The following is a 27,598-nucleotide window of genomic DNA, read 5'->3' on the forward strand; positions in this document are numbered from 1 at the left end:
TTGATAGCCTTCAGGTTTAAGCTTACAATTTGACAGTGCTGTTGTTTATTTTGGATTTGGAATACCTGGTTTGTAATGGGTTTAGGGAGGTCTTCGATAAAAGCAGTTAAGGTCCCTCCACCAACTACATAATTCCATTAGATCACAATACATAAATAACGTAAACACAGCAGAGTGACAATAACTCTCAAAAAAGAAACAACAACTTTGAGTTTAAATTTACAAGACATGTTTTGACATTCTCATGTCATCTTCAGTTGCAAATGAGCATTTAACTGTTGTACATTTGAATTTAAATTAGGGTACGTTACAAACTATGTGGTATCTTTCGATGTTGAGAGTCTGTTCACTAGTATACCTCTTGATGAATGTATTGATCTGGCGATCAGATACATTTATCAAGGTAACCCTGGTCTTAAGATAACCGCCACTGACCTAAAAACGCTTTTTACCTTCGCAACAGCTGAGACTGGTTTCTTGTTTAAGGGTGTGTTTTATGATCAAATAGATGGGGTTGCCATGGGGTCCCCACTTGCTCCAGTACTTGCAAACCTCTTTATGGGACATCATGAAAAAAACTGGCTAGATAACTATTCATTCTCTGAAGTTCTGTTCTACAGATGCTATGTTGATGACATCTTTTGTTTGTTCAATAACGAGGAGGACGCCCTCGTGTTCTTTGATTATATCAACGCCAGGCATCCCTGTATCCGTTTCACAATGGAAAAGGAAATTGATAAGAAATTATCGTTTCTAGACATATTGTTAGAAAACAATTATACATCCATCGTCACTAGTGTATATCGCAAGAAGACGTTTACTGGCCTTCTTACTAATTATTTCAGCTTCGCCCCTTTGATTTACAAATTAGGTTTAGTCAGGACGTTGATTGACAGAACATATAAGATCAATAATTCCTGGTTTGGTTTTCATCTAGATGTCAAGAAACTTATTTTCTTTCTACGGAAAAATTGTTTTCCATCTTGGGTCATAGACAAGATCATTTACAGGTATCTAGCGAAGAAAAAGAATCCTCCTACTGGGCAGAACGCCTCTTCTAACTTCGGTAAACCTTCTGCGCACTATTATAAACTTCCCTACGTTGGTCGGTTTTCGAACATCGCTCAGACTAAGTTAAGACAACTACTCAAACATTATTGTAGAACTGATTTAGATATTAAGTTAGTCTTCAGTACGTTTAAACTCAGAAACATGTTCAGTGTGAAAGATTCAGTACCGCTGGGTCTACGTTTGCGTGTCATATATAAATTTTCATGTGCTGGCTGTAATGTCAGTTATATTGGTGAGACCACTCGCCACATTTGTACACAAGTTCGTGAGCACCTCTTGTCGGACAAAACTTCGCATATTTACAAGCACCTGCAATCATCAAGGGCCTGTCTTGACTCTTGTGATACTGAATGTTTCACGATCTTAGATTCTGCCCCTTCAAAATACCAAATTAAGATCAAAGAGGCATTGCATATTAAGTGGGAAAAACCTATCCTTAATCAGCAATTGAAACATCTAGAATTGTCTCTTTCCTTTTAATGATGTTGTTCCTTGGTCTTTTAATTTATTTTTATTATTATTACATTTATTTATTTATTTTTTATTTATCTATTTATTTTTTGATCTAGTCAAGCGCGCGCTATTTACATCTTTCGCGTTTTTAACATTCAAATGTAACGTAAGCACTGACACGTAGTTTGTAACGTACCCTAATTTAAATTCAAATGTACAACAGTTAAATGCTCATTTGCAACTGAAGATGACATGAGAATGTCGAAACATGTCTTGTAAATTTAAACTCAAAGTTGTTGTTTCTTTTTTGAGAATACATAAATACTTATCAACGGAATTTTGTCAGACTTCGCAGACAGCTACTTTTTGGGGACAGCCATCCACTTCAAAGCACTTTGAGCATACAGATCAAACATGCTACAATGTGACTATAATATTATTTTTGTTTTGGAAGATCAGGCACAGAGGAAGAATTCACTGAGACACAGCAGTTATGTGAGAATATCTTAGTATATAGAAGAGATATTGTAGAGATGCAAAAGATAGATCAAAGGCTCTGTGAGCGAACTCGTGAATTGGATAAGCCAATGTAATTCGTGTCTTCAGTAGAAATGGGTGTTTGATTTCCATACTAGGGTATGAATTGGTAGACTGGTAGATGAACATTTTGAGGAAATTAAATTAATCCTCAAATACAAAATATGGCCTGATTAGGATTTAGTGTAAGACGATCACTGTTCCAGATTTTACTATAAAGGTTTGTGAAAAGAAAGTTCAAAAGAGTGCTGTTTTGTTTATCATAAAACTATTGTTCCAATATTGAGCTCAGTATTTACTTGCAATGCAAGCGTAGGGATAGGCATGTAAAAGCTTATGCGCTCGGAAATAGAGATAAGTATATATGCATAAGATTATCGTGTTATTTTGGGGAACTCAAAATGGTTAATTTCCCGAGGTTAACAGGGAGGTCACATGATTTCGATCTGGTATTTCAAGGTGTTGTTGTTTCATTCTAATCTTCGTTTGTGTTCAGTTCGTACGTTCTAAAGTTAGTTCGGTATTTTTGTATAATTTCTGTCTTTCAACGATCATGACTCAATATAACTTACGATCGCTTCCTGCACGTGATTATGAGGCTATGAATGCAGGCGAGGATTTGGACGAGAATGAAGTGTTCCACGACAGTTTCGATTTTCCGCCAGCGATAGTTCCGCCTGGCACCAGTCATGGAAATTCTGTCAGTCAGTCTTCCACTCCCCTCGCTTCAAACAGAGGAGCAAATGGACAGAAAGACGAGATCACCGAGCTGTCCGTGGCCGTTGCTCAGGCTAAGGCCGAGAACGAACGGTTAGAACGCCGAGCTGGGGTGGCGAAGCTAAAGGCTGAGCTCCATGCATTGCGTAAGCCGAACGCCCTCTTACAGAGTAAAACCGCTCGCGACGAAGCGTTTCCAGCTGAATGTACAGGAGCCCAAGAGCCTTCTGTTACGATTAAAGAACTTCGTGCTGATCCTGCTTTAACCGCGAGAGTTTCTGCCGAAGTCGATGGTCTTGGCCTGTCTTCAAGCGACTCGGACGATGATGGCGGGACGTCCAACAAGAAGAGTTCCCGAGGTAAGAAATTAAAGATGGGAAAAACTGCTAAGCTTACCAGTCGGGTAGTCACGCCGCAGTTGTGGCCACACAGCTTCCTTAGCTTTGCTTATGTTTCAAAAGACCGGAATTATGATGAGCTAACTCACGCCGAATTCGCTGCCGGATACGCCTCCATTTTGCAGCAAAAAAAGCCTCTCTCCCGATGAGCGTGCCGGACGCCTCGATCATTTCGTGGTTTTAATGTATCTGGTAACTCAGTTTGCCTGGCCTGCTGTACGAGAATTTCATGCAGCTGTCCTTTTCGAAATTGAGTGTGGCCGTGCCCGTTGGGGCGATTCGTTCGCCCATTTGGAATCTCGCCTTCTTCGTGCCGCGCACAAACCTACTGGAAGCTCAAGTTCTTCTTGCCAGTCTAGTGCCGTGTTATTTTGTGGCGATTTTCAGAGCGGCAAGTGCACGCACACCAAGGATCATTACGGAATGATTCGTAATGAACGAAAATGGTTGCAGGACATTTGTGCAAAGTGTTGGACTTTGGCGCGCTCCATTGCTAGGCACACCGAGTTCTCGGAGGATTGCCCCAGCATTTCGTCTTCATAACACTCTTCTCTGGATCCTTCTCCTGTCACGTCTGCCTGACTTTCGAGTAACGCCGTGTTTTCAACTGACTCTCAATTTCCAGACTTTAATAATGATCCAAGACTTTTCAAGACTTTTTCGCCTGTTGCCGAGTCGGGCTTATGTTCTCGAGAGACCGCTTGTAGTGCAAGTTCCTCCAGTAACTTTAAGGCTTCGCACGAGCTAAACGATACACCTGACTCATTGGTTGACAAAAAAATCGGCTCTCAAGTCAGAGCTACAGTCCTTGGTTGGCAAATTGTCTTTTGTTTCCAAGTGTGTTCGTCAGAGCAGTCTTTTTCTCGCACGTATTCTTGCTCTGCTTCGTACCGTTATGCGTAATCATCATCACATTAAACTTTCATGGGAATTTTATCGGGACATTCATTGGTGGTTGTGCTTCATTCGTGTTTACATGGCATTTCCATTATTCCGACGTCTGAGTGGTCTTCTCCTGATGCTATCTTTGCCACTGACGCGTGTTTATCCGGTTGCGGTGGATTAACTCGTCATTTTTTTCACACCGCGTTTCCTTGCAAGGTCACAGACAGGTTTTCCTCTATTCATCACCTTGAAGTTCTCACCATTCTCCTGGCTGTTCGTTTGTGGGGACATCAGTGGCGGAGTTTCCGTATCCTGGTACAATGCGATAATGCGGCTGTAGTTAGCTCGCTTAATTCCGGTCGCGTTCAAGATCCTCTATTAGCTACATGTCTACGGGAACTTTGGTTTCTGACCGCATTAAACGTGTTTGAATTACGAGCAGTACATTCATCTAGTGCAGATAATCGTCTTGCAGATTTGTTGTCTCGGTGGCATTTGAATTCCCAGTTTCAAGAGGAATTTCTTGCAAAGACTGCTGATTTAAACATACAAGCCGTAACGGTGCCTTCCTCCTATTTCAATGTGGCTGATTGCATGTAGTTTCTCCGCAGATCCAGTGCTATCGCAGTTATCTCGGGACCTCAAGAAATCTCGTAAAGCAGCTTATGCCACAGGAACTAGCAAAAATCACAGAACTCAGTGGAGAACTTATTTGTACTTTACCTTAAAATTAGTTTCCTTACCAGCGTCGTTACAGACCATATGCTTGTATTGTCAATTTCTTAGTCGATCTATGACACCTCCCTCGGTTAGGAATTATTTGAGTGGGGTTAAGCTTCTTCACTTTATGCTGGGGTTTGAGTTTCCTGACCTTTCCGCACATGAGTTTAAGATCACCCTTCGGGGTATTGAGAGGTTGGCGCAACATCGTCCCCATCGTGCTCCCCCTATCACCCCTGACTTTCTTAGTACTCTTGTGTCATGTGGGGTTGATTTCGACACTTCGGACATCACTTTTTCGTGTGCATTTTTGTTCACATTTTTTCTGTTTGCACACATTTCTAACCTCGTTCCCGAGTCATCTCAGGTTTCACATGCTCCAGAGGATAAGCGTATTTGTCGTGGTCATGTTGTCCCCACTCATTATGGATTATGTGTTAAGTTTACATGGTCCAAAACTGTTCAATTTGGTCAGCGAGTTTTAGAATTACCTTTGGTTAGAGTGCCTCATTCCCCGCTCTGTCCAGTTCGTATGTTTTATCTCATGTGCGAGCTTGTTCCAGCTCCAGATTCTGCCACGCTTTTTGTCCTCCCCTCTCGCTCGGGTAGACTGCGACCAGTTCTTAAGAGTCAGTTTGTTTTAGTCATGCGTCAACCCTTGCAGTCTGCTGGGGTCCCTCGTCGAGGAGGGACATCGTGGGCCTTTTCTTCAGGTCTACCAGGGGAAATTATTCAGGTTCTTGGAGATTGGCGTTCGGACGCATGCAAATGTTATCTCGATATTTCCATGCCTCTTAAGCTTCGTGTGTCTGAGGGTATGGTGGCACATCTTCAGACCTCTGAGGCATAGCTTGTTTGGCTGTGTTTGGTGGGCAGAGAGGTTCTTATTGTTTAGTGTTCTTCCCATCCGTCTCCTCCTGGGGGCGGTTGTGGGTAATAAAGCCTCTCTCTGTGCCAAACAAGGTATGTCTCAGTGTCTCTGATAGTATTTATTTGTTTTCGAGGGGAATTGTGTTATTTTGGGGAACTCAAAATGGTTAATTTCCCGAGGTTAACAGGGAGGTCACATGATTTCGATCTCGTATTTCAAGGCGTTGTTGTTTCATTCTAATCTTCGTTTGTGTTCAGTTCGTACGCTCTAAAGTTAGTTCGGTATTTTTGTACCCGCCCTCCCCACCCTTTGGTGGGCAGAGAGGTTCTTGTTGTTTAGTGTTCTTCCCATCCGTCTCATCCTGGGGGCGGTCGTGGGTAATAAAGCCTCTCTGTGTGCCAAACAAGGAATGTCTCAGTGTCTTTGATAGTATTTATTTGTTTTCAAGGGGAATTAAAACGTTGTCTTCTTTTTATGGTTATAGTGTCTAGTTAAGACTTGGTTGGTATAAGCGTAAGGATAAACATAAGCGTAAGGATAAACATAAGCGAAAGACTTTCAGGCAATCAGCAAGCACTATACTGCCCCTATTCAACATAACATCGACTGAGCGCTTGTGCTCATGTTTATGTTGCAGCTGTGCCCACCTAAGCATTAGCTTGTTATGTTTACACTTCTGCTTGTGTTGCAATTGAGTACCATGCTTGAAGCCTGTTTCGCACTTCTAATAATTATTAGTACAAGGATGAAAACAAGTACAAGGATGTTTACACTCATAACATACGCATACACAGTGCGAGTTACACCATTGAAGAAACAGCATGTCGACTGATTGAACTTATGCTTGAGCTTATTTGACTGCAGTTGCCACTTGTGAAATAAGCATTCACGCAAGAGCAAGAAACAAGGAAAATGTTTCTTTTACTTGTGCTTATGAGGGTTGCTCTATGTCTAATGGGGGCCCGGTCGCCTGATGCCGTGGCTTAAAGCCACAAGCCATGATCAGCACGGGGAAGCCTCATCAAGTAAGTGTAAAGAAATAGTGAATACTGATTATGAATTGGAAGTTGTTGAAAGGGTGTGTGTTTGTGTTTGTGCGAAAAAAAGGTAGTGTAAGAAAGGTAATGTATTTAATGAGAATGATAGGGAATCTGATTGTGCAGGAAACCAAATAATAAAGGTGGCCATTTATTTTGTTGATTTCCATTGATTTATACAGTTGAACAAATACTGGTGCACTTTTATGCTGAATGGATGTTGTTCTTTCGTCTATCTCTATGAGAAGCCTTAAAGTCAATTCATGGTAAGCATTAATTTATTAAAGACTTTAAGTTCAAATGTACATCTGCTATAAGATGTAGACAACATAATTTTATATATTGTTGATCACTGTGTCCATGCAGCATTTAAAAATTATAGATATGTTAGCTTAATTCTTAAACACACGACCCCACAAGCTTTATAGCTTTAAAAATCATCAAATTATGTGTGTAATAAAGTTATAATAATAATAATAATAATAATAATAATAATAATAATAATAATATGTCTTTTGTTGTAGAAATAGGAATAGCCCTTATTGGAGTTGAATGCACCAATCAGACACTCCAGCGGTATTTAGCACCAAAGTGAGGCATTAGGGTGGACTGTCCCTCAGTGTCCGTGGCGTCTCCAAGTGATTTCTCTACAACGTTAAGAATTTGAGAGAAGGTTGAACTAACTTACAAGTATTTCACCTGTTTTACAATGGTGAAACACTGTATAGCTTATGGCTGTGTAAACAGAAGCTCAAATCCAGAATGCAAAGATTTGTCATGGCATTCCCTTCCGTTAAACAACAAGCCTTTACTGACTCAATGGATTGTCAAATTACGGCACCAAAATACACCATTAACGAAGAACTCGTTTCTTTGCAGCCAGCATTTTGAAGAATGCTTTACGAAAGCACTGGGTGGATCAAACAGATATTTAAAGCCTGGTTCAGTTCCCACTAAGCTTGTATTTACAGTTGAAAAGGCAAAGAGATGCAAGCCATCATACAGCCAAGTGGCAAATGTGTCACCGAATTTTTTTAACTCGAGTACAAGTGATTCACAGACTATATGTGCCATAACCCACGGCACTCAACACACCATAGATATAAAAACAGAGAACAACACTTCAAATGATGTGGAGTCCGAGGAAATGGAAGACAATAATCTGGAGATTCACGAAAACAACTGTGCAGACAAAGCTACCTGCCAAACAAAGGAACGTGATTTATTGGCTAGAATCAAAGAACTTGAAAGACAGCTAGAAGAGGAAAGATCAGTTAGAAAAGAACTGGAACTATTGATGAAGAAGAAAGAGTTTTCAATCGAGAGTGTCAAGGAAAATGATAAACTGATACGATTTTACACTGGCTTCGAAAACGATGAAATGTTTTCAAGTGCACTTGACTTTCTAGGAAGAGAGGCTGCATCAATGCTAGACTATCACAACACTGAAGATCTAAAGGATTTGAAAAGTAGGTATAAAAGCGGACCAAGTGGAGTATTATCAATTGAAAATGAATTCTTTATGGTTTTGTGCAGATTGAAAGTTGGGTTACTAGAGGAAGACTTAACAACAAGATTTGGAGTTAGTCAAAGTGTAGTGTCTCAAATAGTGACAACATGGATCAAGTTCATGTATTTCAGGTTTAAAGAGTTAGACATTTTCCCATCAAAGGACATTATGAAAATACACATGCCCGAATGTTTCTTGAAGAAATATTCATCAACTACTCTCCTCCTTGATGCTACTGAGATATATATTGAGAAGCCCCGTAACCCAGAAGCCCAACAACTGACTTTCTCATCTTATAAAAACACTAACACTCTTAAAGCCCTAGTTGGCATTGTACCCAAAGGAGGGATCTCATTTGTTTCAACATTGTATGGTGGAAGCATTTCAGACAAAGAGATAACTCAACTGTCAGGATTAATTGACAAACTTGAAAGAGGAGATGTAATAACAGCCGATCGAGGTTTTAACATAAAAGACATGTTAGCATCTAAAGGTGTCCGTGTTAACCTTTCTCCCTTCATGAACCAGTCAGGACAATTCACAGAAAACGAGCTATTGGAAACTCGACGTATTGCCTCTCTTAGAATCCATGTGGAAAGGGCAATTGAGAGAATAAAAAATTATCACATTTTAGATTTTGTACCTATAACCTTATGTAGAAATGGTGTTATTGACATGATTTTTTTTGTATGTGCTATGTTGTCAAATTATCTCCCACCATTAGTGGATGGATGAAAAAGTTGTTTGCATATGACCTTGAAAATTTATGCAGACTTATAGTCAGTGGTTAAACTCTGAATCCATTGTTTTCTTTTGTTCTATATTAATTTTACATGTACTAACTAGGTGCTCTATTTTCTTCCAAGGTGAAGTGAAAATAATCAGTCACTCTACCGCATTCACCATACAAAAATATTGAAATTTGTAATTATGTACTCTAGGAATTTCTTTTGTTCCTAATGCCATGATGTAAGCAGACAATGATTTTGTAAACATTTTTCCTCAATAAATATTTATGATATGAATTGATTCATTCAAATGTACTGTGTTTCTTACAATGAGACTGTATAATAGTATTTTCCTCATACAGTGGAAACTTGATTTTACAATACTTGTTTCAATGATACCGCAATTTCATGATACTTTTTATCATCCCAGGGCATATTGTAGCATTAATTGTGAAAAATATCAATTTAAACTTGTCTGTCAAGTAATTTACTTCATCTGGGAGGCCCAAGAGAGATTCTTGGATATGCTAACTCTAAAACTATATGTGAATCATAAAAACTTCTCCAGTTTAGGGATGACATCTGATAAAAAATGATCATTTCTCTTGACATGTAAGATGATCAGTTCTTTAAGATGTGATAAAACAAGGTCTGTCCATAAACACCCCAGTGCAAAACATCTGTAGCTGTACTTGGTAGAAAAATTTGTGAGATGGATTGATGACTAGCCCATCACTGCAATATTTACAGATACAACGACTACGCACTGCCTCTTCGAGTGAAATCCCATTGGAAAATATTCTCTTAATCTCCACCAGTCCCCCATCTACTTCTCCATCAGGTGAGGCCTCTAGGAAAGGATGGCTTTGAGAAATTACAAAGCCTGAATCCATAGCTTTGCAGCATAGTTTCTCCTCATACATTTTTAGTATGGATGCCTCATCTTCCAATCCCTGAGTCATGCATTTACTTGCATATGGATTGTTATAGTTCAGGATATCTCTTATTGCCTTTGTTGGACTAGTAATTGGCTTAAGTAGTGCTCTTTTGCATTGAGACGCAGTGATTCTTATTCTTCTGTGCTCAAACCACTCCTGGCATTTACTTTGTAACTTTTTTGTTTGTTTTATTTTATCCCTTTCTTGATCAGTTACTATTAGTTTGTCTTTTATTCTCCTAGCCCTGTCCTGTATATCATAAAGTGAGACTGGATGCACCTTGATTGGAGATATTATCTCAGGCTTTTCTTGTTGAGCCTTTTCACTTGAGAGCAAGGTAAAGAACCCACTGTTAGATTTCACATTCTTAATAAGCTCAAGAAGTTCCATGTTGGCTTGTTGAACATTATTAGTTCTGTGAAATGGGCGTCTGGGATCATTAAGTGGCTTAGCACTTTTTTCTTTCTTTTCTGTTGTACACTTTCTTCCAAAAATCTATTCCATTTTCTGTTTGGGGTTGAAGTTTACTTTTTCGAGGCTGATTCCAGGTTTGGAGTCTTGAAGTACAGGTTTCAAATTCTCAAGAACATTTCAGTCTAACAAATTCCACCAGGGCATAGCAAAGTGCAGCAATATGCATGCAAGATCCACGAGGACCTTTACCAGCTGGGCAAGGGCAACTAGCAAACACCACTTCATCGTTGGATAAAGTCAGTTTTACATTGTACCTTAAACTTTTTTTCATTTCAGGTAGGCAAAAACACTTAAAGTAGACTTTATCATCCTCACAAGCGACTTCTATTTGCTGGATATGTCCATGTCGAAACAAACCAAATGCTTTCGAACTAACATTCTTATAATCTTTGTTTGACTCGTTTTCTTTGACTTTCCTCTCTATGAAATTAGGAACAATATCCTTAGCTTGGGTTATTGGTAGCCAGATTGTGTCTGAAGAAACAATACAAGCAGCATTGTTTGTGGTTGTTGCTGTGGTCGTAGAGACCATCCATTCGTGTGGTTGTTTTGATGCCAAGTGCTTCCATTTCTCAGTAAAAATTACTTTCCCAACCATTCTTAATATAGCCAATGACCCTAAAAGAACGGAAAAGTATGTATTAGGTTTTCTAGATTCTTAATCTTAGAGGCACGTACGTATTTTGAACAAGCTCTATGAGCTCCTTGACGCTACGTGGGTAAATAAAGTATTGATTGATTGATTGATTGAAAGAAGTTTAGCTTACAGTTGTTGCCGAGATATATGTAATAGAGGTCTTTACATAAATTAAGTTACCTTTGTGCGAGTTCGGCCTTTGTGGCGTCCGAATGCGCACTTCCATCCTTCGCCATTCCTTTTCGACACGACAGCCACTGCTTTAGTCTATCTTTCGTTATTTGACGCGGGCAGTCTCCGCACAGTAACTGGGCTTTCTCCTCCCCTGTAAAAATCACAGAATCTACTGTATTTTTATGACTATTAAAAGTTGACATGTTTGGATATCACTTCTTGAGCTTGAATCAAACATCAACCCTAATGCCTGACTTTGGTGCTTAATAGAGTGGCAAAGTATGACGTCACGTTGTCATGACCGCATTTTTTTCAGTTCTAAACAAACTGTTCTATCCAATATGGCGGACGCAAGCGTCATGTGAAGCTCCGTTTTACAGACTTTGAACTCCTTGTTTGACGCTCGTGGTACATTCAAGTTATGCTGGAAGTAGAAGGATAAGGCCATAATATCTTGCAGAATCTAAAATATTGGAGAATTAGGCGAAATGGTTCAGTGTTTCGCACCCGAATGTAATCACCAGTCTGAGAGTCATTGCTGTCGCTTCTTTGCATTCCCGAGCAAAGAAAAGAAAAAATCTGAGTATGATCGATGCAGAAGATTATTAAGGTTTGTATTTTAACTTACATATATACTGTAAAACCAGAATATCGCAGCTAAACTAAAGTATTGTGGCTTTTGGACTAATAAACATGGTACTTGTTGGATTGACGCTTGTTTCGATTTACTTCTAACAAAATCCAACTCTGATCTAAATACATTCCACATCTCTATATGTTTCAACAGGAGAGAAGATCGAGAACCAAGCAAACACAGCCGTGTTTGCAGCTGCCATTTCAGAAATGGCGAGAAGGTATTTGGGCCAGAGATTTTTAAGCACAACGAAGGAAAACTTTTCCCTTCTAGCAGTAAACCGCCACCAAAGAAGAAGAAGAAATTGGAAAAAAGTACAGATGGCAAGGAATTAGTCGACATCGAAAAAACGAGAGAAGCCTTGCAGAGCAACGAAAGTGAAGATCAAGAACGGGACGTACTCAACGATTTAACTGCTTCGGAGATAATCCTTGAAGCAGAAGTAAAGCAGCTGAGAAATGACCTTCAACAACATGAAGAGAAGTCAAAATATTTTAGAGAAAAATACTCAGTGTCTACGTTAAGTGACGATGTAATACGCATGGAAACCGGTCTTCCAACTAAGCAAGTATTTGATGTAGTTGTACATTATACTTTAAGATTCAAAGACTCAATAATATATTTTCATGGCTGGAAGGTGGAATCAATAAGTTTTGAAGACCAGATATTCATAACTTTAATGAAGATTAGACAGAATTACACGAACCTTCATATAGCTCAGTTATTTTCATGCAGTGAAACTACTACCTTATATCTAATATTGTCATTACATTTATTCATCTCTTGCACGAGATTTTGTTCACTTTTTTGATGTCAACAGTACCTTCTAGGGAGAAAAATAAGACTTGTTTGCCGTCATCATTTACACAGTTCAGTTCTTGTAAGATCATAATAGATTGCACAGACATTGAAGTTGCAACCCCTGGCCTAATGAGTCATCAAAGTGCAACTTATTCTTCATACAGAAGTATGAATTCATTTAAAGTACTCGTTGGTGTGGCACCTAATGGGGTCATAACATATGTTTCTAACCTTTACCCTGGATCAACTTCAGATAAGGCTATAGTGGAAATGTCTGGTTTTTTGAAACACCTTTATCCAGGAGATCTTGTTCTTGCTGACAAGGGCTTTCTAATCCAAGATATAGTTCCGAGGGGTGTGTCTGTAAATATTCCCCCATTCTTAAACAATGGTACCCTTACCAAAGCTGTTGATATGGAACATATATGGTCCAAATATGGAAATGGTATGGGACAACATATGGCTAATCTATGAGCATTGCATGGTTTTTATATGGGATGTTAGCTCCCATATCAAACCCATAAATAGTGACTAGTGCCCGCCAAGTGCATTCTATTGTCTTTCACTATGGGATTTCTACGTATTTCGTAAAGTTCCATACATTCCCCATAGGATCTGGTATGGGAATGGTATGGGTCAGTCCCATAGTGATGCCATATGATGGCTGAACATTCTCTATGGGATTGCTACGTATTTCGTAAAGTTCCATATATTCCCCATAGTATCCATTAGGGGAATGGTATGCAACAATCCCATACCATTCCCATAATGACCCTGGACCATTCTCTATGGGATTGCTATGGGATTTTAAAGTTCCATATCATTCCCATAGCATTCAGCAAAGCTGACATCTCATATGGGAACACTATGGGGTCCTTTGACTTCAGCCCCATATCTTTACCATATGATTCAGAAATTACTAAAGGGACTGTGAGGTTAAAGGCAAGTAATGGTGACATCATATTCGTCCATTGAAACCATATCTTTAATTGCATCTAAAATTTCTTGCAAAAAAAATTGAATAGAAATAACAAAAAACCAAAAATCTTATATTTCTTCTAGGTCAACACTATGAAACCGGTAGTTTTCCTCTCGCTCAACACTATCATTAACAACACTACTTTTTTTTATCAAGCAATACGACTTAACTTGCCAACTCTGTCAAATTGTTATTCTTCTTTTTGATCGACACTATAATACGGTTACTGTTATTTTTGGCCAAGACTATGAAACTGTTATTCTGTATTTTGGTCAACATTATCAAACAGAAATTTTCTTTTTGGTCAACATAATGAAATTGGTAAACTCTTGAAGTTAAACAGTTTTACAGTAATTATAAAAAGTGTTCATTCTGCTCGTTGCTCTCGTACTCTTGGGGGCCTTCTAGCTTCCACACATTTCATGTTTATCTTCTGTATGATTTGGCTCGGTTGAGGAGAGTCCTTTGAAAACTTTGAACAGACTTTACCTGAAAAAAAAAGTTTAAGTTAATATTAAGTCATATTTACATGTAAAACAGTACCCCAACTTATACGTGGAATGTTGCCTTACCAAGAAACAAAAATTGCTTGATTGGAGGTAATCAATTGTAATGGGTTCTGTTTTGTTTGCTTGATTTATAAAATTAATAACTTAATTGAAAGCTCAGTGACATTATTTTTTTTTTCATTTACTGGTGTCTTAATTATCTCTACTGTGGCTAAGGGAGTAAGATTAAAACCTTTAGATCAGTTTTATACATTTTTTGTGGAAGTTTCAATCCAGGTTAATTGTAATGGGCTGCAATGGAAACTACTGGGATTCCAGTACTTTGTGTCCAAATAAAACTCTCTCTGCTTCAATTCTATATCATAATTATTGCATGCAAGTTTGTATTAAATTGCTTATTTTTTAAGGACAACAATGCCTTAAAAACCCAGTCAATTCAAGTTCTAATTAGTGAGTTAGAGATCCCCATGACTGCAAGTTATGTACTTATTTCTGAATAAAATAATTCAGTGTTGCACTACTTACCAACAAGGGCATCAACGATGAGGGGGGTCAACGGAATGTTTGCATCACCGCTTTTGCCTTTTCTATCACTTCCCCTTGCACTTGAAATTGCAAGTGTTTCTTTGGTGAAGAATATGTCAACAACAGCGTTGACATATCCGGACCAGGACTTGAACGCAGAACAGTAGGCCCGTTGGTGAGGGTACCAGAAGACACTGGATCCCTCCATGACCTCTACCATCTGTAAATAAAAAAAACGTATACTAAGTTATATTTTAGTCTGTTTGTGACCTCTACATGTTCATTGTTGGTCGTTTGCACTGAAACAGCTTACAAAAAAAATCAAGTTATGGGTACGAAGAATGCCTAATTAACGAACAAATAAATAAACAATACACCACGCAAATATAACTCAATGAAAAAACATAACGTTATATAATATTGTCAGTAATACCTTGTATTCAGCAGCCAATGTGCTGTCCACTACTCCAGCTCCTGGTCTGTTGTTTATAACTTCTGCAGATGTCTTTGATTTTACTTCAGTATTAAAGAAAATAATCTGCTGTTATCACTCTGTTTAAGCTGATCATACTTCATGTTTTTAAAACAGAATTAACTCCTTACTTCACTAAATTCTATTGAGTATCATCTCCAAATGGTACTATAGCCTACATGTAGATGTACATGTGTGTTGGTGTGTAGCTGAAAACATGGAGCTTTCAAACTCAGAAAGTGGAAACTTACATGCTATGTTGAGTCTCTTGTGCACTTTCTCCAGCCGCTTCCTTAACGCTTTTATCTCCATCCTCTGTTCTTTACAGCAGTCACTACTAAAAGCATCAGCATCCTCAAGGATTTGTTCCCCCACCACCTCCTCCTCCATTTCATCATCACTGTTGTCTGCAATGGCACTTTGAAAATGAAGACCTCTCTTGGGCTCACGGGTTCCCTTTGTTTTAGTAGCAGCTGGCTTTGGGTTAGCAGCTGAAGAGCTCTGCTTCGATTGCACTGATCCTGGAGTGGAGATAACACTGGTGTTTGGGGTTCTGGTGAATGATTTGGTACCAGTAGAACTTCCAGGCACAGTTAGGTTGGCTACTGAAGATTCTTGTATGGTTGATCGCATTGACTCAGGAGTTGTGCTTGGGGTTCTGCCTGATGTGTAAGCGATGCGAGCTGGAGTCATTGGTGACTGGTTCGAAGAGTTGGCTTGGCGAAGTGGTTGGGGTGTGAAAGTGACGCTGGGTGAATCATTTACAATTGTAACCTCATCATTGTGTGTAGTTGCTGTTGTAGAAGCAACCCATCGACTTATAGCCTGGGCCTTTCTTGCTTCCAGCATCATCTTCTGTCTTTCTTGCTCCTGTTCTTTCTTCTTCCTTTTCTCTTCCTTGTTTTGGACAGCCTGCTCCTTTTCTTTAGCACTCTCTGTTGACTCCTGCTTCTTTTTCTTTTTCTGGTTTTCCTTGTCTCCTTCAGGATGCTTTCTTTTTTTCTGTGCTTTGGGCTCCTGTCCTTTGTTTCCATTCTTCTTTTCTTTTTCTAATTGCATCCTCTCCTTCATAAGCTCGTTCTTATCCGCTGTAAAGAAAGATTTTGAAAAAAAAAAAAAACAGTTCATCCTTTTGCCTTGCAACATTTTAAATGGTAGAAAAACTGAGAAGAGGACAATTCAAAGATTAAGCGAGTGATTTCAAAGTGGCCAACCAGGTGGCGCACAGTCAATTTAAATTAAAAACATCCAAGAGTGAAAGGCATCTTAGGCTGGTGGTACAACAAGCACTGTGCGGAAACTACAAGAGAGAAGATAAGTAAGATAAAACCGTGCCCGGTGGTGGCATTGTACATGTAGTACATGTAAATTAAACCTGGATAAGCGACAATCAAAATTGACTCACCCCCTTTGTTTAGTATCTTGGCATCATAGTATTTACCATTGGGGATCCACAAAGCATTAACGATATCCCCAACTTGCATTTCATTGTCTTCTTCGTCGTCAGGGAAGATGTGTCGAACTTCCTCTTCAGCAAGCACTCTCAAATTTTCATCATCCTCATATTTTACAAGGTACCAAAGTTCTACAGGTGTAACAAAAATTAAAACCCTTTGAATTTTCTTAAATTCAAACAATTAACTGTCAGCAGCAAGAGGCATAAAAAAAACTTTTTTAATTAAGGGGCCAGGCTGTTTGGATGCTTTCTGGGAATACAATCTGTACAGTTACTGGTCACTTTGTCACCAGTGAGTCTCGCCACCAGAAAACAACCCAAGATACTACCAATACCATGCATTTCTAGTTCTTAAAACATGTGCAGAGTGGCATTGAGTTTGTTGGTGGTGAAACTTCCTGTTGGTGAGATGACCGGTAACCATATGTACATACCCCTATGCCCTTTGAATTTTGACTAATGTCTGAAGCAGCAAGTTTTTGGAGCAACAAGAGGACTCTTGTTTCTTGGTCAGTTGTAATGTTTCCCGATTTGCAATACAATAAATATATTACTGGAGCACCAAAGTCAATAGAACTGATTGAAATGTTCTATTCAAGGGGGGAAATCCATTCATAACTTTGGCTCAAATTTTCCTTTTAAGTTCAGTTTACCGGTAGTTTCTGTTATTACTCTCTGGCTAGAGACATTACTTAAACATGTTCCAGGGAAATTTAGGCAACTGATATGTGCAGAGTGAGTAAAGGTAATGTCTTTTCTTTGTCTTCAAATGTTTGATATGCAAGGTCTATAAGCATGCAAGAGTACAAGTGAATCCTTTTGAATAAACTTGATAGTTTGGCAAAAATTATAAACAACTAAGGTGCATGTACTTACTCACTGATCTGACAACATGCATGCTTGTCGATCACTTTGTGCTTTCATAAACACGATTCAATCGAGTTGCTTACCTTCTCTTAGACGCGCTGGAGCACTTCTTTTCCTTGAATTTCTTTCCATCTTTTCTTGCAGTGGGAATAGGCAAACAAACCTTAAAACTCGCTCTGTATAAGTAACAAACTCTCTGAAGAAAGGCTTGCCGAAATGTGTGAAAAATTTGAAAAGGACGCGCATTTCGGCGTGGGTCTGAAGGGCTCTCGTTATTGGTCAATTTAACACCACGTGTTCTTGTGTTGAGTCCGAAAGTCCACTACGCACGCGCACTTGAATAACAACACGTGTGGGGGACCGGGAACTAGACTTTAAGTCAACAAACATGGCCGACGATGGCGAGAAGGTTGCACGAGAACAAAGAGGTCGCTACCGAGAATACATGCGTCATTCTAATCCATACAAATTTCCAGCGGCAAGAAGACGAAAAGGCAACCTCTATAAAGCGAAACAATCATCAACTGGTACACGAAATGATTTAAACAAATGCGATGTTGAAGAAATGATTCGCGACATGCACAGCCTCTTTGTACTGGCGATCCTGCTGAAATATTCGAAGCAGAAACAAACAGCATGATTTTAGGTGAAGACTGCAGCTATTTTCAAGTGCAAGACATGGAAGATTCAAGCACATTTGGAGTGGAAGAAGAAAATAATTCGGGGATAAGCGGAGACGAATTTGAACTGTTTGATTCCGCGGATACTAACACTTTTGAACAATTTGTCAAAGACGAGGATGCTTGCTCGGACATTTTCAGTGACTGTGAGAACCCTGATGAAATAGACACTGAATGCATTCCAGAACATTGTGGAGCAGAATCAGATGACATGCTATATTCGGGAGCTCCAATCACAAGTAACTCAAGTGTTGTGTTGTTGCTATCTTTCGTGTTTAAGCACAAGCTTACACGTGAAGCATTCAATGATTTGCTTGCAGTAATAGAGGCTCACTGTCCCCGGCCTAACAACTGCAAGACAACAGTAAACAACCTGTTCCAATTTCTGAGCAGAGCGAAGGGAAATGTTGTCAAGGATTACTTCTGTGGTTTCTGCAAGGCATATTATGGCAAAGATGTCAAAGGAAACTGTACCATTTGTGGCAAAAGCATCCAAAACAACGGTGGATTCTTCATTGAAGTGCCTATTGAAAATCAGCTACTTAAGTTTTTCTCTGGTAAGTGCAAGACTAAGTATGTAATTGTGTTACAGTATTAAAGTATTTTCAAATGCTACTACCACAGTCCAACAGTCGTCATAATTTATAACATAATATCGTTATTATTTTCATTATCTATAACAAAATTCTGGTTCTGGAGAGGCCTATTTGTCATGTAATTGGTGCATGATCAGGTTGGTACTGTACATGTACTGGTATCCAATGTCTGCATACTTCAAATCGGATACCTGTAATTGGACACCTACGTCATTTGCAGGTCAATCGACATCAATGGACAGTTTTTTGGGTCCGGGGAGGTGGGGATTTCACACAAATCATGTGCATTCTGATACAGGGATTTGAACCTGGAACTGCAAAAATTAATGCATGCCTCTTTTGCATATGAGCTGTTACTGAATACAATTTAAGCATAGATTACAGGGAAATGTAAAATGCTAGTATGCCCTCTACATCAAGAACGTTCAGCTATGTTTTATACAAGGGTCTCTTTTTCTTCAGATTCAGAATTTGTTGATGGACTAAAGTACCGATTTCACCGAGTTAAGAGGGCTGAAGACAATATAGAAGATGTCTATGATGGTTCCCTTTACAAAAGCAAGAGTGGTCCAGGTGGATTTCTTCTAGAGCCATATAACATCTCAGTAAAACTTAACGCTGATGGTGTGGCAATATTTCGTTCATCACAATTTGGAGTTTGGCCTCTGTTTCTCCTCGTTAATGAGCTTCCTCCATCACTAAGGTACACAAATATATGTAGGCCCAATACCGGTATTTACCACACTGTATTTTAAAAAAAGTAAGGACAACAATAATTACAGTATTATTCACCCTCAAACATCCATTCTCAGTTATATGTATCAAATGAAATGTGTTGTATTAATGAGTCAGAATGCAGTTACATGTACATTAACTTTAAGGAGTCACAAGCTCTTGTAGGTAGTTAACAGTATAAAATTATGTAAGTTGTACACTATAGAGTACTTGCAAAGTGAACAGATACTTGCATAGTGCCTTCCTTTCTCAGGTGTATAAATGGTTACCAGAAAATTTACTCCTGGGGATAAAACTGCAATCGACTAGCATCTCATCCAGGGGGGAGTAGAAATACTCCTAGTCGGTTCATGTTAAAATAAACTAGGATAAGCCCCAGCTCTGATGAGCCACTTGCCTTGTATATGGACTATCTTACCTAAGCACTTACACCAGATATGTTACTTTTACAGGAGAACTAACAAGTACAGAATATTTGGTGGTCTATGGTTTGGTGAAGAGAAACCTTTTTTCTCAACTTTCTTCAAGCCATTTGTTGACACTTTGTGGAAAACAGAAATGCATGGTTAGTAAAAAACAATTACATTTGGATAAGTCACCTAAATTTTCATTTATTTTTCCATAAAATAAATTTTTTGTGTAAAGGTACTGTACTCATCCATCAATAGCCGTTTTTACAAAGGAATTAAAAAATTGAAAAAAGTAACAATTAAATAAAGAATCTCCAGAACATGTGTCATGTGGTCAGTCTTTTAATTGGAGAGTGCCTTTAGTATAACATGTAATATTTTACTTAAGACTTTAAAAGTTTGTTTATTGAAATAACACCCAAAGACAAACTTAGGAACTCAGTGATTGAAAGTTCTTTGAGGTATGAATTTGGTCTGTATAAAGGGGTTGTTCATAAAAGGAGAAGTTTAAAATTATTGTACTTTTTGATATAACAGGAATTGAAGTCACACTTCCAGATGGAGCAAAGAAGAAATCCAAGGTTATGGCTCTTTCTGGTCACTTTGATCTTCCAGCCAGAGCTGGTGTCCTTGAGCAGATGACATATGTTGGCCACGATAGCTGTAGCTTTTGTGATGAACATGGCGACATTGTCAAGACTACTGGAAGAGGCCATGTTATGACCTTTCCATTTCGCAACACTCCATCTGGGCATGCTAAACCACGTGATGCAGTGGATGTTAAGGCTCACTCGTACGAAGCCCTTGAAAAGAATGCCACTGTAAGATACCTGTGACTTAATATTTTGATTGTAACTTAATATTTTGATTACATCTAAATAATAAAAAGAACGTTACATGTGGTTCATGGATGTTGTAGTTCAACTTTATCTTTAGTTTAAAATTTTTTAAACCAGTTTGATTTTTATTTCCCTTTTTTCATACTACGATAATCAATTTGAGGCAATGATAGTTAGTATTCAAACTGGTTTGAAAAATTTTAAACCAAAGACAAATTTAAACCACAACATAGATATGAATATGATGATTTGTTATTAGTGTGAACAACACAAGATATCAAGAACATAATGACTAAAGCATAACATTGTAAGGAAGAAACTTATTTTTTCTCTATGTTGTTATGTCACTACTGTGAACCAGGTCTTGGAAATGTTGTTGCTCAAGAATATGTATCTTGTTTTAAAATGCCTTTAGTTATTTTTGGGAAAACACTGAACTTCAGATTTCCTTTACAGGTTTGTAACATTAAGGCACCAAGCCCATTATTACAGTTACCGAGCTTCGACGTTGTTAATGGCATTGCTATAGATGCTATGCACTGTGTCTACCTTGGAGTTGTAAAACAACTTGTTGGCCTGTGGTTTAATTCAAAGCACAGTGATCAGAGGTGGTACTGTGGGAGCCAAGTAGAGATGGTGGATAAACGCCTGCTGGAGATCAAGCCCCCTACTGTGATTACCAGGATCCCAAGAAGTATTCAGCATCATGTAAAATTCTGGAAAGGTAATCAACTTATGAGACATAAGCTGAAGCTTTATTATTTAGTGCACTTATCAGTGTCTTGCTGGGTGGAGGGGGAGAGTGTATTTTATAAATGTAAAGAAAAATGAAAGAAAAAGTTGAAAGTCTTAATTAGTTTCCACACTTACCTAAGCAAGTCCAAGCCTGCATTGATATCATATTCATTTGCACTGTTTCTTCTTTTACAGCTACAGAGTACCGCAACTGGCTACTTTATTATTCCCTACCCTGTTTAAAAGGAATTCTACCTGACGATTATTACCAGCATTATGCCTTGTTGGTTGGTGGCATTACCTTACTGTCTGGAAGATCCATTTCCCCTGGACAACTTCAAATGGCTGGAAAGTTCCTGATTCATTTTGTTGAGATGTTTGATGTGTATTATGGTAAGAAATATTATATGTAATGATAAAAACAGTATATATCACTTGCTATATATAGTGCTAACTATTCAAAGTTTACTCAAGGTGTTATAAATTATTTTCAAGCAACATAACCATGAGCTTGAATTTTTTGGTTAATTAACTCATAAGACTTAAAATCCTTTGTGCTAATAACCAAGATAGGGAATGCACACTTAATGGACACACTGCAAAAGAACTGCAAAAGGTATTTTATTCCTGCCCTTACAGGAAGTACATGTATCTTTTTATATTGACAGATCCAAGATATGTGCTGATGAATCAGCACATGCTGCTTCATTTGGAGAAATCAGTGCGGGATCATGGTCCCCTTTGGAGCAGTTCCTTGTTCGTTTTTGAGGATTGGAATGGAGACCTTTCTAATTATTTCCATGGAACACAAAACATTGCAATCCAGGTCAGCTAGTGTTGCAAACTGTTCAATTAATACTTTGTACAGGAAGTTGATGGTTGTTGTACTCTTCCTGGTATAATTTTAAACAAGTTTTAAGACAATGAATTACTGTTTTGACCAACTTTTAGCCACAAAGTAAAAATAATGGAGTCAGGCCATAATACAATAGAATTTATTCAGTGTGTGTTCTTGTTGTATGTCTTGCATTCAATGGTTCTAAGTTTCCATTTAATTTTTTATTGTTTTGAAGATAATGACTGCTGTGACAAGTCAACAAAGCTTCCCAGAAATGATAAAAGAGATTCCTCCAGGGCATGCAAAAGATCTGGTGCTGCGGCTTCGTGGGCAAACAAACAGGTTGGTAGTTAACCCTTTCGTGGCATATCAATCATTCTACTTACTTATTGTTTTTGTGTATGTTTAACAAATTGTAATCCAATCGCAAGGAACTTCTAAACAAGTCTGGAGTAATATGACTTTAAGTAAAGACCTCTAAGGGGCATAGGTTGTATAACAGCAGTATTTTTTTCTTGTCTTTCAGGACCAACAGGATGCATCTCAAAAATGAGTTTTTTGCAATTGGTGCTCTAAAGAAAGGGACACCTGGTGCACCATTTGAAGAAGATCTTCTGCTTTGTTTGGGTGTGGAGTCCATTGAATGTGTCACTTTCTTTAAACGTCTACAATTTGGGGATGCCATTTTTCACTCACAAATGTACAAGAGAGTTTCAAGAAGAAACAACTTCACCATTGCGTATTGCCAGGGAGGGCACACAAGCTATGGCCAAATTGAAGTGTTCTTTTTGGTTGAGGAAACTTTCAGGATGACTTGTGGCGCAGTCATCGCTCCAATGCCCAAGTCTAGTGGAGTACTTTGTGAAAGGCATGAAGTATTGGGGAATGTTGTCAATCACATTGTTCCTCTCCACCAACCAAAGAAGAACAGATTTGACATTATCCCTTTAGAGGACATTATAGATGTGTGTCTGTACATTAAATTTTCAGATAGTGAGGTGGGATATGCTGCGCATTTTCCTAACCATTTTGAAAAGGACTGAACATTGTCTTGTATACATGTACATGCATTTTCTTTTGCAAATTTTAGACCAAAAATTGTCACTGGCCTGCCAATGTAAAGCGATGAACATCAACAATGATTGTATAAATTCAAATCACTGAATTTTTTTTGCATTCAAGCTTCGTCATCAGTCTTCAACACACAATTGGACGCATAAGGCCTTGCATTTAAGCTTACTGAAGCCTTATTACATTAAATTTTCGCACCACATTAATTTTGTGATTTTGAGGTTTATGCATTTCACAATTTTGCAAAAGGTTTTGTATTTTGAGTCACTTTTATTCTGTGTTTATCAGTGAGGTGATTTACCTCAATTTTGGCAATTTACTGTAAAAATTCTATGACCTAAATATAAGGATTGTTGTACAAATAAGTTTCAAAAACTATTATGTTATCAAGCTTCAGGTCCGTTGACACTCACATCTTCAAAGTTAACTTCACTTTTCATTTTCTTTTGGACTTGCAAACTGTAATTTAACTTATTCTTTCTTGATTTTTACCTAATGCATCACATAATTTTCACATCATGTTATGTACACAAAACTTGTTTTTCATGCCACTTAAACTTTTCAATATTTTAAAATTAATTGCCAAATTCGCAAAGTTTAGGCATTGCAAAGATTTCATGTAATAAGGAACATGTAGCTTGTTATTTTCCTACGTACAGTCTGCAAAGATTTCATTTAATATAAAGCCTTGAATCTTTGCTACCAAACTTAATTTTTCAAACATGAAAAACTTTTTTGAAAAAAGGCCTTCAGTTCATGGTGACAATGAGAAGGATTTATTATTCAACAAAGTATGATGCAGTATATGCATGTTGATATTGTTGTAAGTTTCATAAAACTCAAGTTAACACTTGAATTATGACATGTAACACAATGACAATGCATAGGTGAACAGAAACTTGAATGAAATTTTCATCTATTTTTATTAGGGAAGCATGTCAGAGTGTTGCAAAGTTATCTCTTGACTCATGTAAAATATTCTTAGACTTTTATGGTCATTTCAGTTAAAAAAAATGTAGCCTGTCAGAATAATTAATGGTTTTTGCTCTCTGTTTACAATAGAGGACATTATTGTCTCAGTCCAATTAATAAAATTGTCAATTACTCAATGTGTGGACATGTGTTTTCCCATTGCCATTATGAGCATAGATATGTCCCATAGATTTCCCATAGAACTACTGTCATGGGAGATCTTTGGGAAACAAGAGCTGAAATGGTTGAAATATGGAGAGTGAATGTCCCATAGAGATCCCATACAGTTTTCACAATGGGAAATCTATGGGGCATGATGAACACCTGTCAGCTGGTATGGGTAATCTATGGTATACTCTTCATAATGAATGTCCCATATCAATGCCATAGGTAAGGACAGTTGTGGGAATTCTTATTGGTATGGGATGTGTATGGGAACCTTATTCCCATAGGTTTCCCATAAAATAAGAAGCCTTCTATTTTCTTCCCATGCATGTCCCATAGTTAAAAATTTGGTAAAATTTGGCCCCATACCAATTCCATATACCCAGGTTACCTTCCCATACCATTCCCATCTATGGGTCAGATATGGTCCAAGCAGTCCCATACCATTCCCATACTTTTGCTTTGGTAAGGGTAAATTTACTGAAAATGAAATAAAAGTAACTAAGTCGATTGCCAAATGCAGAATCCATGTAGAGAGGGCTAACGCCAGGTTAAAGGATTTTAAGATTTTAAGTTTTATTCCCTCTTACCTAAGATGCTATTCTGAAAAAATTTTTCAGCTTTGTGCTGCTCTTGTTAATTTGCAGTTTCCATTAATCAAGGAAGGTTGTACAAATGTATTTTTTGAGTAGAAAATTCTCAAGAGAGGCTCAAGTCATGTTTTCGATGACTACAAAGATTCAATAGTTACAGTAATAAAAAGTCAATAAGTTATGGCAATTTCTTCAATTCTTTTTTTTCTACTTTTTGCTCTTTACTTAGGGTGTGATTCTTACTTAAATAGGCATGAAAGCATCACTCTAGTTTCTGTCTCTATTTTGGAAAAGTAGTCTACCAACAATTGAGATAGATGGATAGATATAGGTTATTCCTCATAACTTTAACAACTATGATATTCTATGATTATTTTCCTAGTTCATATAATCCTAACTGTACAAGGGAAGAAGAGAATCATTAACAGTTAATAATTTTCAATCTTTTCAATTGTTCTACAGAGTTGAACAGTAACATTATTTTTTAATTTCTCATTTCCACATAAGGTAGAATAAATATAAAGAGTACAAGTGTATATGTCTCCTCTTATGTATTCACACTTATAATAATTCCCCCTCAATCATTTTAGGGTAGTAATGATGGAAATAAAAGTTTCTTAGAATATCAAGATTAGGTTTCCATTCCTCATCTCTATGAATGACCAAAGTTACGTGGCCCTTGACAGTCCACACAACAAAATAACAATACATTCTGTTTGTGAGATGGAGCTGTCCTTGAATTTGACGCCAATACCCAGACTTGTGATCCCTCTTAAGCTCAATTTTGTCCTTTCGCTTCTCCAAATAGAATGATTCTGATTCTATAACTTCCTCTATGGTTGAATTCCTAAAGGTATATGGGCATTTTACTTCCAAAATACCTTTTTGATCAACTAGACCATCAGGTGTGGCACCAAGAATACCTGACTCTTCAAACCAAATTCCTGTTGGTTCAACTTTTAAACAATGTGACATCTCAAATGCATTCACAGCTTCCTTTTCATTGTTGACTCCCCATGTGATGGCTTTGACTCCAGATAAATCATACTCGCCCATGAGTCTTTTCAAGAGTGATTGTGAAACTCTCTTGGCTGCTAAGACAGGACCAAAATTACTAGCTGTGAGTCTTCCCTTTCTAAGCATTGACCATGCTGGATTCTCTCTTTGACCCACTGTGAGTTTTGCTATTTCTTGTATAGTACTACTTTGGATTTTGCATTTTTCCTTAAAAAAAGAGAGCTGATCTTCCTTTCCATGGGCTTGAAGGAAGCCATCAGAATAAATTATTTCTTCGATTGTAAGCATTGGTAACGTCACCGGTTCAGGTTCAGGGCTCAGAATCCACCATAGTCCTGTGAACTTTCCATATTCACATAACGATCGGTAAATGGATGAACGATCTGCTTGCGTAGGTTCTCTCGATAGAGCACAGTACTGTTTCGGAGGAGGAAACATCTCAGTGACGTCCCGAACTGCAGGGCAAGTTGGCTTTTTTGGCTTGTTCCATTGACATTCGATGTCCGTACGACTAACATGATGTATGGCGTAAATGAACACAGCTGCGGCATGACTGCACTTGAAAGCGCCCTTAGGACATTCACACTCTGTCGACTTGATATTCAAGTTACTATCTACGTATATCTAAAGTAGAAGAAGAAAAATTCTTATTCTTTTAGTGATTTTATTGGTTGTAAATAGCTCTCAGGCGTTCTCAGCACTCCAATCGAACAGCCATCGAACGGATCCTATTTTAGAGGCGCTAAGAGCTATACTTTATGAAGTCAATATTATATACATCGGAGCCTATAATTTAGATATTAAAGCTATTGAGTAGCTTTTATAATTGATCTAATGATTCCCAACCGATTCACAAAATATAAACATAAACATACAAGAGAGCTTACGTACCGTAACCTCGTAGACTTTTGATCTCATACTAGCGTGAACTTTGCCTCTAAGAATGCCTTGATTATACATAAAACATTCTATATGATCAGATTTGACGTGGTTCTCCACTTTTGCGATAGATTTCTTTTCATCTTCGAAGTAAGATAGCAAAGAAGAGATTGAAAATAAGGCTATGATTAATATGGCGCCATTCACAACGAGACCTCGGCGTTTGTTTAGAACTGAGAAAAATGCTGTCAAGGAAACGTGACGTCATGGCTTTGCTACTCTATACCGCTGGAGTGTCTGATCGGTGTATTCAACTTCAATAAGGGCTACTGGGACAACCCAGATTTAATGCAATTTTGATTTTAGAGTGTGTTAAATAAGCCAATCTCAAGCAGCATTTGTAAATTGCCTATACATAGTGAGATTTAGAATTCTACATTTAAAAATACAAATAAAGTTTCCATTATATTGTTATTATTGGGCGATTAAGACACTCGCATTATGAGGTAATTGTGAAAGTTCAAACTTACCAAGATGACAGTCTATTGACTGGTTTCTGAACTTGTTGTCACTATGTCGGCCAACTGTCAATGAACTGTCGGCCGACAAATATTTTGGGGAGCTCTTCTTCAATTTTACCCATCAACTGTGTTTCAAAAGGTAATTATCTATTAA

General features: G+C 38.1%; 6 protein-coding genes and 3 pseudogenes across 6 annotated transcripts; 6 read left to right on the forward strand and 3 right to left on the reverse strand.

Annotated features, from left to right (window-relative positions):
* The first annotated feature begins 2,614 nt into the window (after positions 1–2,614).
* On the forward strand, positions 2,615–3,935 carry LOC148723342 (uncharacterized; annotated as a pseudogene).
* A 10-nt stretch (positions 3,936–3,945) lies between these two features.
* On the forward strand, positions 3,946–4,789 carry LOC148723343 (uncharacterized; annotated as a pseudogene).
* A 65-nt stretch (positions 4,790–4,854) lies between these two features.
* On the forward strand, positions 4,855–5,631 carry LOC148723344 (uncharacterized). The gene has a single exon (XM_088734430.1). The coding sequence runs from the start codon at positions 4,855–4,857 to the stop codon at positions 5,629–5,631; it is 777 nt and encodes a 258-aa protein (XP_088590556.1).
* Positions 5,632–7,203: 1,572 nt separating this feature from the next.
* On the forward strand, positions 7,204–9,226 carry LOC111343029 (uncharacterized). Its single transcript, XM_022950162.2, has one exon. It carries the CDS (start codon positions 7,399–7,401, stop codon positions 8,932–8,934), a length of 1,536 nt encoding a protein of 511 aa, XP_022805897.2. The 5' UTR covers positions 7,204–7,398; the 3' UTR covers positions 8,935–9,226.
* On the reverse strand, positions 9,214–11,413 carry LOC111343822 (uncharacterized; annotated as a pseudogene).
* Positions 11,414–11,432: 19 nt separating this feature from the next.
* LOC148723345 (uncharacterized) lies at positions 11,433–14,513 on the forward strand. The gene is made up of 2 exons (XM_088732988.1): positions 11,433–11,760; positions 11,938–14,513. Exons 1-2 carry the CDS (start codon positions 11,639–11,641, stop codon positions 12,593–12,595), a joined length of 780 nt encoding a protein of 259 aa, XP_088589114.1. The 5' UTR covers positions 11,433–11,638; the 3' UTR covers positions 12,596–14,513.
* Positions 13,553–17,639, reverse strand: LOC148723346 (uncharacterized). The gene is made up of 6 exons (XM_088732986.1): positions 17,477–17,639; positions 16,476–16,655; positions 15,322–16,158; positions 15,032–15,114; positions 14,599–14,818; positions 13,553–14,053 (listed from the first exon to the last, which is right to left on the reverse strand). The coding sequence occupies exons 1-6, from the start codon at positions 17,637–17,639 to the stop codon at positions 13,932–13,934; spliced, it is 1,605 nt and encodes a 534-aa protein (XP_088589112.1). The 3' UTR covers positions 13,553–13,931.
* Positions 17,640–18,029: 390 nt separating this feature from the next.
* LOC148723347 (uncharacterized) lies at positions 18,030–24,406 on the forward strand. The gene is made up of 9 exons (XM_088732989.1): positions 18,030–18,630; positions 19,132–19,372; positions 19,857–19,969; positions 20,352–20,635; positions 21,110–21,377; positions 21,584–21,781; positions 22,057–22,214; positions 22,462–22,568; positions 22,753–24,406. Exons 1-9 carry the CDS (start codon positions 18,030–18,032, stop codon positions 23,267–23,269), a joined length of 2,487 nt encoding a protein of 828 aa, XP_088589115.1. The 3' UTR covers positions 23,270–24,406.
* LOC148723348 (uncharacterized) lies at positions 19,397–27,566 on the reverse strand. Its single transcript, XM_088734431.1, has 4 exons — positions 27,563–27,566; positions 26,936–27,168; positions 21,203–26,668; positions 19,397–20,617 (listed from the first exon to the last, which is right to left on the reverse strand). The coding sequence occupies exons 1-3, from the start codon at positions 27,564–27,566 to the stop codon at positions 25,589–25,591; spliced, it is 1,317 nt and encodes a 438-aa protein (XP_088590557.1). The 3' UTR covers positions 19,397–20,617; positions 21,203–25,588.
* Between the last annotated feature and the right edge of the window lie 32 nt (positions 27,567–27,598).

Source organism: Stylophora pistillata, chromosome 9, assembly GCF_964205215.1.
Source record: "Stylophora pistillata chromosome 9, jaStyPist1.2, whole genome shotgun sequence".
Classification (NCBI taxonomy): Eukaryota; Metazoa; Cnidaria; class Anthozoa; order Scleractinia; family Pocilloporidae; genus Stylophora; species Stylophora pistillata.

Bases quoted from the DNA above. Each gene is read 5' to 3' on its own strand.
- LOC111343029 (XM_022950162.2), top strand. From the start codon at position 7,399: ATGGTGAAACACTGTATAGCTTATGGCTGTGTAAACAGAAGCTCAAAT.
- LOC148723348 (XM_088734431.1), bottom strand. The intron at 26,669-26,935 runs GTACGTAAGCTC...CTTCTACTTTAG, and splicing joins CAAAAGTCTACGAGGTTACG to ATATACGTAGATAGTAACTT.
- LOC148723346 (XM_088732986.1), bottom strand. From the start codon at position 17,639: ATGCGCGTCCTTTTCAAATTTTTCACACATTTCGGCAAGCCTTTCTTC. The intron at 15,115-15,321 runs GTAAGTTTCCAC...TTAATACTGAAG, and splicing joins CAAGAGACTCAACATAGCAT to TAAAATCAAAGACATCTGCA. The intron at 14,054-14,598 runs GTAAGTAGTGCA...TTTTTTTTTCAG, and splicing joins CATCGTTGATGCCCTTGTTG to GTAAAGTCTGTTCAAAGTTT.
- LOC148723344 (XM_088734430.1), top strand. From the start codon at position 4,855: ATGACACCTCCCTCGGTTAGGAATTATTTGAGTGGGGTTAAGCTTCTT.
- LOC148723345 (XM_088732988.1), top strand. From the start codon at position 11,639: ATGGTTCAGTGTTTCGCACCCGAATGTAATCACCAGTCTGAGAGTCAT. The intron at 11,761-11,937 runs GTTTGTATTTTA...ATGTTTCAACAG, and splicing joins CGATGCAGAAGATTATTAAG to GAGAGAAGATCGAGAACCAA.
- LOC148723347 (XM_088732989.1), top strand. From the start codon at position 18,030: ATGATTTTAGGTGAAGACTGCAGCTATTTTCAAGTGCAAGACATGGAA. The intron at 22,215-22,461 runs GTCAGCTAGTGT...ATTGTTTTGAAG, and splicing joins CACAAAACATTGCAATCCAG to ATAATGACTGCTGTGACAAG. The intron at 22,569-22,752 runs GTTGGTAGTTAA...CTTGTCTTTCAG, and splicing joins CTTCGTGGGCAAACAAACAG to GACCAACAGGATGCATCTCA.